Here is a 10338-nt window from a genome sequence, read left to right on the forward strand (position 1 = left end):
GTATTTAAAAAACCTGATTTGTGCACCTCTAATCAAAGGTATGCAAAAAGGTCATTCCATATAAACCAGGCAACTCTCATCCCATGCCATAAGTTTGTTCATTGTTCAGTTTAACCAAAAACCGAACCGATAAACACCCCTACTTGCTCATGATGCATAACCTCAACTTGTAAGATCAATCATAGTTCTTGGTCGGACATCATTTTTGTAAAACATATGTAAGTCAGACGCATAACACAAAATGTCCCAGAAAAAAGAAAAAAACACACAAAGACAAATAAAAATGCAAAGAAAACCAGATGTTATATTAATTTGGTGTACAAGTGAAACAAATTACAAACTGGCACTAAGCTAACCTGTTCATGAATTCAAAAGATTCATACTTGCATATAAATGGCAGTATCAGAGCTTTGTTTTTGCAAAATTTTTCGATATATCATTGTTTTGATTATCGAGACGACTTTCCAAATCATTGATCCGTTTTTGGGGATGATGCTCAATTTAAGTCGTTCTTGCTTTTACCTCTCATCATCTTTGCTTTGAATTGGGATTTCTGTACAAGAGTCTGCACTGTGTTTACAAAATTCCCGACAGCCATTATTATAAGAAGGATTCCAGAGGTAACGACCTGGCAAAAAAAAATAGAAAAAGAAAAAACGGTTCAAAACATGCTCGGATCGAAATGTGTTTAAAAAAAAGGATAACAAAAACGGTTCAAAACATGTTCGTGTTGAAATGTGTTTTTTCCGTTGTGGTTCAAAATGGTATGGGTCGTGTGAGTTGACCCACCAATACACTTCTGTCAATATTTTATATTTTTATTGTGATCTAGACTTTGGGTGATGTTTCGAATGTTTGAGCCTATTGACCCATTCAACTTTTAGCTATTTTTTTGTGGCCCGTTTGAGATAAAACATAACCCGAACCGACCCATTTAAAAGGTCAAAATTTCCACTTGCACAGTAAAACAAACCGATCAGTGAACCATTCATGAACCGTTAGACAGGAAGTTCATTTATGTTTGCTTATTTAGTATACCCACAAACATAACCAAAATTCTTTGTTCATTTAGTTATACGAACGAACATGAGCACAAGCCTCGTTCGTTCAACTATGTTTGTGAGCGTTCGTTCATTTAAATTCGTTCGTTTACATTCATTTAGGTTCGTTAGTTTTAAATTTGTTTAAGTTCGTTCATTTACGTTCGTTAATATATTCATTAAATTTTTTAGGCCCATTACAATTTAGTCTAGTTAAAATAGCTTTTAGGCTCAACACATTGCTGTCGCATTTACTTTTAGTTGGTTTAGCTCATCTATGTTCGTTCATTTATGTTTACTAATGTCCGTTCGTTTGCGTTCATAAATCGTTCGATTATACCGTTATAGAACAAATGAACATAATCAAGAGAACCTCATTCATCCGATTGCTCGTGTCCGATCGTTTGTTCGGTTAAAGTAACCAAATAAACACGAGCATGCTCCGTTCGCATTCGTTCGGTTCGCTTACAAGCCTGCAGTGAAGCTATAATTTGGAAATTTCTTACCTGCCATTCAGACACAACACCAACCATTGCAGTTTGTAGCAATAACACACCTACATATGCTTCAAAAGCCTGCAATAAGAATAAACAGTTGAGCGTAAAACAATATGAACTCATATAAATTAAATATACATATATACAGACAAATACACATATATAGATATAATTAACTAGAAAGTAAATCACCTGCAAGACAAAAAGTAAAGGCAACAACAGCCATACTTGACCTTTTACTCCTGCAGTTTCGCCCCACACAACATCCATTCTTCTAGACTACAACCAAAACATATAGTTTACAATAATCCCGATATTCCAAAATATAAGTAAAAGTTATAAGGGATATTATTAACCGCACCTTCCCCATTGCTATGCGCGTATAAAGCCTCTGCCTTTGATATCTGTTTTGTAGAAGCATAACTACTCCTTGCATGATTGCCCATCTCAAAAACAATTGTATACCTTTCTGAAAAGAGTTAAATACAAATTAATGTTTGGTTCACACCTTAAAACTTACAAAAATGATAATAAAAATTGCACAAACGGCCCCTGTGGTTTGACCATATTACAGTTTTGGTGCCCGTATTTGAAAAATTGCATATTAATCCAAACATTTCTGAGAGTGTTACACATTTGTATTTAACCGCTTTTCAGAAACAATTTGTGCAATTTTCTCTAACAATAATAATAATATTATAACCTGCTTCTGTGCACAGTCCGGTTGCTTTTCTATCTCCCAAGTCAGACTGATGAGTGCCATACCCATAGCACAATAGTGATGATATATCCACCTGCACCGTCATGTATACATTCATAATTATCTAAAACTTTATTAATATGTTTCTGAATAAAAGGTTAATAGAACATGAAGACAATCGCATATTATTACCATGGGCGTATATCGCTACCATTAACACTCAAAATATTTTCTCTTAAACCTAATGCTGTGTAGAGAAAGAGCAACCATGCCTGAAACACGCATAACTCGTTATGCTCATGTGATTAAACTTATTCATTGATGCGTTTAACATAACATAATTTTATACTCGAGGGTACCTGGTACAGCTGGACAGGTAACGCAGGGAAACATCCGTCCCAAATTTGTGACCTTAGAACCAGTAGTAATAATGGCAAAAACAGAAACAGATATGCAGTTCTATCCTGTCCATAGTTGATGAAAAATATCATAAGCAAGTGACGACAAAAATGAGAAAAAACTTAAATAACGAGACGCAAGATGAAGAACTTCTAACCCTGAACCTATAGTATTCCTCTTTTGCTTTCAATTGAACATCCTTCCGGTTAGCACGCACGTTTATTGGACCAAGAAACATCCTCAAGAAACTTCCTGAAACAATACTAAAATTATAATATGATTCCTGGAATAGTATCAAAGGGGAAGGTTCATGTACATTTTAATCTTAACACGAGAAGTAGGAAATAATACCAATTTATAAAAAATGAGAACGTAAGACGCAATACCAACTACAATACCAATCTACATAAACAATGATTTATAATAACAAAGAAAAAAACCTAAAAATTACAACAAAAGAATCAAAATCAAGAACAAAATAATACCAACAAATATTTATAACAGCAAAAGAAAAAATCTAATAATAACAACAAAATATAAATCAGCAAATACTTATAATGTCCCATAATTGAAAATTAGCAAATACGAACAAAAAATAACAGCAAACACCTATAAAAATAAACCTAATAATAACAACAAAAAATCTATTTGATCCTGTTTGTTTCTAGTATCAAATATGAATCAAATTAGGTTTAATGAATACATAACCATGTGATTTGCAGGGAAGATATGTAGCTGCATCTCCTTCACTCAATGCATATCTTGCTCTGCTTAACTCATCATACATCTGCAATGAGCAGATCTATCAAATGAGGTTGAATCTTTCAAATGAAAAAAATTATAAGTTACTTTTTGTGCGTGTTTGGAATCCAAAGTGCCTTTGTTAACCGAAGAATGAATAAAGGACCGGAGCATTTTGATATTGGAATCCAGAGCTAAGGCTCGTTGCCGTAACGACGCATCATCCTGTGAATTTCTAGCAATTAACGTCGACGCTGATTCCTGCAACTCTTTGCTTTGCTCCACAAACCTATAAACTTCTTCACCCACGTTTCGTTCCGACAGTTCATTATTATCACCGGTCATCTCAAACAGATCGGTATGATGATTCGTGTAATTTGGAGCGAGTGAATGTGGGATTAGGAAATAAATGTGGGTTTGTATACAGATAGAAGGTTTGTTTCCGGTGGCCGGAGGAGGATGTGATACCCACCCGAGGGTGCTTGATTTTAAACGGAGGAGGCTGCCTCCTTTTAATACAAACTTTCCTTCAACATTATTTAACTTGTTTTTTTAATAACCAGTAAAGTGTCGAAATCGTCTTAATTTTGTAGCTACACTATTAAAGTTTTTCTTTTCTTGTTAATTACGTTTAAATCGTTAACTCCGTTTAACTTCAACGTTGAGTCGAGGGTATTAACGTCTTTTTACCTATTTTTTAAAATTTTATTATTTATTTTTACTATCTATCTATATATATAATTATCTACGTTTAAAGTCCTCATGTCCCCCCCCCCCCTATATGGTACTATCCACGGGTCTCAATACCCAGATTAGAAAAAAGGGTTAAATCACATAATCAATCCTTATTAACACAACTGCCACCAGCTTCTTTCTTTCGAATTGACTACAATCCTTCCTTTCACCTTTCTCTCGATAACTCTAACCCGTGTCCCATTTTCTCTCTCTAAACCTTCATCTTCATACCACCTCGAACGCTTTCACTCTACGCATTACAACCAAATCATCTCAAATTCCCGATCTAGACCCGAAATATAAGCAAATTAGGGCTACAGAGCTTCAAACTAATTTGCTTGCTTTGGTTTTCGTGCATACGATGTGTTTTTAGGGTTTAGGGTTTCGGAGTTGTGAAATTTGTGTTTATTTTGGAAATAAGATAACAAGAGAAAGAGTGTGAACAGCTGCTGCTTCAGAATACAGAAGATGAGTTTGATTCATCACTTAGTAATTCACTAATTTGTTCAAATAAGTTACATTTTGTATTATGTATTAACTAGGTGTTTGCGAAGTCGGTTCGATAAGACGGTAACCATAGCTGAATAATTTCGGTTAATTGTTCAATGTGTTTAAGAAAATAAATGAATATTTTTGTTGTTCCGGTTAGAAATGGCTAGGTTATGGTGTTTGAAACACGATTATGAAGTTTAGAAGCTGAAATATGTTGGTTCCAAGCTCGGTAACTCGGTTATAAGCCATTTCAGCATGAATTTAAATGTTCAAATATGGAGATGGAGGTATAAAAGATGGAAATTAGGGTATGAAATTTTGGAAAACACATATTCAAGGTTTGGTGTGGTTTCGGTTAAAGTCAGTTTAACTAAGACACATTAACTGTAGCCATAATCGAATGATTGGTTAATTAGATTCACTAAACCATAACCGATTGGTTTTGTCGGGTATGGTTAGTTTTTCTAGTTAACGGTTTGAATTTTGGTTATGGTTCTGTTTTTGCTCTCCCATTATTAAGTATTATTTGAAATTGACAATAAAAATGTACAATTTGTTCATTGGCTAATCAATCAACTAGGATTGAAAAAGATTACATTTCAATTTAGGAAAAAAGAAGATTTGCCTTAGGGGTGCTCTATTCGATACGGGTAGGAGAAGAACCATTACTACAACTTGAGAAGAGTAATTAGTTGCCTAATGATGGGGATTTTATATAATTAGTTGTATGTGTTCATGATTTTTAAATGCCATTGGAAGTATGAAGATCAAAATGGCCAATTTACATGCATATGTTACTTGATGAGGATTTGTGTTATGTTTTGTTAGATTTTGCAGGATCGGTTGAAGAAAGTTCACATATTTTCACTATGCCTTCAGCAATAGCTGCTAGAAAGACCGGTGCTGATGAGTTTCTCAAATGTGAAGATGATAAAAGTTATTATGAATGGTAATTTGTGTTATGTTGTCTATATTTTATACCCCCACAATCGTGTTCGTTTGTTTAAATTCTAAACAAATAGTTAACTACCATAACCAAACAAAGATAAACGAACATAAATGAACACTAACAAACATACATGAAACATAAATGAAAACATTTAAATAAATACATATAAACCATTAATCTACAATTTGAGGTAAACTATACATTAGTTATGGGTGCTTGCGGTTCGGTCTTTTTATTTAACTTTTGATCAGTCGGTTTTAATAATTTCAAACCGTAATGAATGGTATGGTTTTTGGTTTATACCTAAAACTGGTTGTAGAACACCGAACCGGACCATAATATCTGGAAGTATATTTAGTGTTAAAATTACAATTTCTTTAACAGATCATACTGTAAACTGCAGATTGTTTGCAAGGATAATTTTCCCATAAAGGTTCCACAACATATTATAAACGAGCCATTTTGGGAATGTTTGTCTTTGGGTTAAGGGTCTGCAGAAGGTTTTATTATTTTTGTCACTATAGGGGCAATTTGAGAATACAAAAGAAAGTTCAGTTTTGTCACAACAAGGTGTTTGTAATTCAAGTTTTGAATCCATACATGCTAAAACTAAAGAGAATAAAACAAAAACCTAAATAAACCCTCGTAACACGGGGGCCAAAAACTAGTTTAATTATATTGCATATGTTTAATGTTCGGTTCTTTAACCATTGTGATGGTGAATATGAATAATATATGGGGATTGTTTGGCCTAGCTTTTATTTTTTTGGCTTACGCTTATATTTTGAAGTAGCTTATAGTTTATTTTCTATTATTTGATAAGCTCTTTTTAAGTGTTTGGATTAACTTATATTATATAAGTTGATAATAAGTTGTTAAATCTATCATTATTTAATTTATTATAGTAATAAGTTGCTTCAATAATTATTAATCCACTACCATTTGAGGGCAAATGAGTAGCTTACACCCTTACACAAATAAACTTCTTCAAATAAGCTAAAAACCATATTCAAATTAGCTTCTTCAAATTAGCTTATATAAGCTTAAAAGCATAAGCTTCAAAAGCTAAACCAAAAACCAAATTAAGCTTATTTTGTAAAAAAAGCTATAAGCCTTGTTAAAAAAGCTATGCCAAACACCCCCCATGATCTTCACCACCACCATCATCTCTGTCGGTTCCACCGCTACGCCGGACAACATCATCCCGTCACCACCACGACCAGTCACTCCCTCTCTACCCCCCTTCTCTCAAAATCAGCCACCATTTCCACCCCACCATGTTGAAAGAAATCGACATGGCCGATGGCGATTAGGTCTTGCCGTTTCTGCTCCCTTTTACACTATTCGTGATCATTAGGTCTTTCCGGATGGTATTCCTCCATCACCGTTGTGCGACGACCACATGTGTCAGTTGGAACATGAGTCTCTGGTGGTCGAATCGGGTTCAAGTGGAATTAGGATTCTGGATTTGGTTTGTTGGGGTTTAATTAGGATTTTAGGTGGGCGGTATGTAAGAAGAGGAAGATGGTTTGGTTGCAGAGAGTTTAACGGAGCATCGGATGGGGGTTTGTTATTGGAATTATTGTTTGTGGATGAAGGTGGGGATGGGTGATGGATCTAGTGGCCTTAGATAACATGGTGGTGGTGCCTGCGGTAGACGGTTTTTTGGGGGAAGAAGAATATATATAAAAATTACATATATTCTTGTTTGAGATAAAAAGAAATTAAAATAATAAATAACAAAAAGACGGTTTTGCCCCTTATTTGATGATGAAAAGCTAATTGGGTTAACGGTTTGGACGTAATTGGCAAGAAATAGAAAACATTGATGGTTCAGTTGAAAAAATAGAACTTTTGGGACGAAAGTCGCAAAAATGATCAAATCATATGGATGATTTTGACACTTTACTCATCTTTTCTCTCTCTCTCTCTCTCTCTTTTTTTCTTATAAATTGTGTTTTTAAGGCCATCACACTTCTTAGATTGGAGAGATCCATTATCATACTCTAGCCAGATTATGTTGTTTTAAACAGGCTCACGCTAGCTTCAGAGCTTGGATTAACCATTCCGTCGGGAAACCATACAAAGTTGTTTTTAAGTAGTGATGTGAAATACATTTTTTAAGTAATAATAGTGATAGTAGCAGTGGTAGTCAGGGAAAAGCAAGCTCATTAATCACTAGACCACATAAGACAACCAGGCGAATACATAGTAAATACTTGAATGAGATCTTAATTGTTAAACTTGATTCACTTTATTAGGTTATGTGTAGTGGGGGGCTACACATTGGGGGGATAAGTGATATGTGGCGCCTAGTAGCAAAGAGACGTTTTTTATTTTAGGGGTGTAATGGTTTTGTAACCCCATCACATTGCCACGCCATTTATTTTATTTTATTTTTATAATTAAATTAAACAAATAAAAACTCATTAAATTAAATAAATAAAAAAGTACATTAAAATTAAAAAAAAATACCGAAAGAAAATACATAACAAAAAAATAAAAAGAAACCATAAAACTAAAAACCATAAAATTCTCGCATTTTTTGTAATCGTTGTTTTTTCAATAATGCGGCCTCTTCGGTAAACCCATTTGAGATGAGGTACTCGTCGTTCCATTTGCCGCAATTCAAATAGACTGGCAAGCTGATTGTTGGTTTTGTTGCTATGTTGGAAGGTAGCGAAACATTATGAGCACAGAGGGTGTTGCGGTGTGCTCGAATTTGTCGAAGATGAGTTCTTCGACCGTTTTGGAGCCCAGGATGATGCTCGGGATGATGCGCCAAATCGTTGAGAAACCGGAACGGTTGGTGTCTCATTACATTTCGGGCAACCCGAAGTTTCTCCCAAGAAGTTAAAAACTTAAATGCGTCCCCTTTCCGCCCTTCCAGTTGCCCTTGAGTTTTAAAGTCGACTAACGCTGGAGCTTGGATGCTAGCGTCGTTTTGCCCGCTACTCCAGCCGGTTCGCTTCACTCGGTTGTATATCACAGCATATTTTTGGCATTCTTGGCTTATGACCTTCCAATGGGCTTGAACCGCTCCTTTACTCCGGTATTCAATCGGTTTGCCAGTTATCTGGAGCCAAACTTTAAATATTTTCTTCCAAAATATTCCGAAGGCTTGGAAGTTTACTAAAATTAAAATTATTTTCACAATTAATATTAATTTTAAATATATACTAAAGAAAGTTAAATAAATACTTAATATTAATAACTTACAAACTTCGGGATCCTTCGAAATGGTGATCCAAGCTCGTGTGAGAGCTAGTTCCTCCTCCTTCATCCAAGCTAAGTACTCACGTGGCGCCGCCGGCTCCCACGGTTATTCTTTTTGTGTTTACGGCCCGCATTTCAAGTTGAACCGGAGCCCCGTACCGATTGAGTCTCCGGCACCGGTTGGCTAGACCAGAACCCCGACACGGGGTTTTGGGGGTTTAGCTAGTTGCCGTACATGCTTAAGTTCGGGTCGGGAAAAGGAAATAGATAGTTTAGGTTCGGTTGGTTACTGGTGTTTGAAAGTTGGTTTGCTGGTTTTGCGGAGTAGGGTGTTGGCCGAAACTGATCCATGGATTGTTTAGGTTCGGTTGGTTTTTTGCGGAGCATGGTATTGCTTGAAAGGGGGGAATGGATGGTTCAGGTTGTTTTTAGGATTAATTTTCGTAGGTATTTTGGAGAAGAGACGTGGTATACTTGTATGAAAGATTGAAAATTTTGGAGATGAAGTTGGAGAAGAAAAAGGTATATGTATGTATATATTACTTAAATTTTTTTTTTTGGTTTTTGACCGTTCAACGATCTTAATTAAAATAATAATACTTTTTAAAAAGAAAAGGCGACAAATACATGTCCCTCCACCCTGTTGCCCCCCTTATCGCCGGGGGGTGGGGTGGGGTGGGGGAGGGGGGGTGGGTGTTCTCGTCAACTAAGGGTTAGGCTAAATGTGCGTCTCTCTCTTACTTGTCATACTCCCTTACATGAATTAAATTCCTTTAACAATTTTATTTAACATATTACTACTTTCTAACATTTTTTTAATTTTTATGGTCTCTCTTTAAAAGTTTTATTTTTAATTTTTTATTTCTATAATATTTTATTTTTATTTTTTTCTCTTTTGTGTTTATTATAGTTAATCATAATAATATTTATTATCACTATCGATGCATTACACTACATTATAAAACAATATATAAATATTTGTTTATGAAAGAGACTGATACTAATATTGGCACTATTAAAAAATAAAAAAAAATATTAACAATATTTACAATGATAATAATAAAATAATTAATAACAACAAAATAGTTTTTAATTTGATATATTTAGTAAAGACTATTAAGGAAACAAAATATTGAAGGGACTAACATGAATGCAAATAATATTAAGGGAAAATAGTAATAGATTTGATAAATTCAAGATGAGTGTATATTTAGTAAAAGTCATATGAACGAGGGTACGCTTAGTAACACCTATTTATAAACTGTGAATTATCCCATTCGTTTCTCTTTTTTCGTAAGCACACAAATTTTTTCTCAAATATAAGCATTCGTTCAAGGATCAAGAGGTGAAATCAAGTTTTTTCAAGTAGCAAATCCTCAACATTTGTTCTTAAATATAAGCAAGGTTGATTTTTTTAAGTAGCAATTCCTCATCATTTAAGCATTGTAATTGAATCAGCGTTGCAATATTCAAGCCTTATTCCAGCATTGTAATTGAACCAGTGTTGCAATATTCAAGCCTTATCCTTTAGATGTTGATGTCTTGTGTTAGTGTATATAAAACACAATA

The 10338-nt window shown here is 34.5% G+C and overlaps 1 protein-coding gene across 1 annotated transcript; it reads right to left on the reverse strand.

The window, feature by feature from the left end:
* Positions 1-443: 443 nt before the first annotated feature.
* On the reverse strand, positions 444-3722 carry LOC143630968 (uncharacterized). Its single transcript, XM_077099846.1, has 10 exons — positions 3486-3722; positions 3345-3423; positions 2794-2888; positions 2597-2701; positions 2430-2509; positions 2241-2331; positions 1899-2006; positions 1730-1816; positions 1547-1615; positions 444-628 (listed from the first exon to the last, which is right to left on the reverse strand). The coding sequence occupies exons 1-10, from the start codon at positions 3720-3722 to the stop codon at positions 497-499; spliced, it is 1083 nt and encodes a 360-aa protein (XP_076955961.1). The 3' UTR covers positions 444-496.
* Positions 3723-10338: the final 6616 nt, after the last annotated feature.

This window comes from Bidens hawaiensis, unplaced genomic scaffold (genome assembly GCF_021521415.1).
Source record: "Bidens hawaiensis isolate Kalapana, Puna unplaced genomic scaffold, B.hawaiensis_p1.1 tig00005873_1, whole genome shotgun sequence".
Lineage (NCBI taxonomy): Eukaryota > Viridiplantae > Streptophyta > Magnoliopsida > Asterales > Asteraceae > Bidens > Bidens hawaiensis.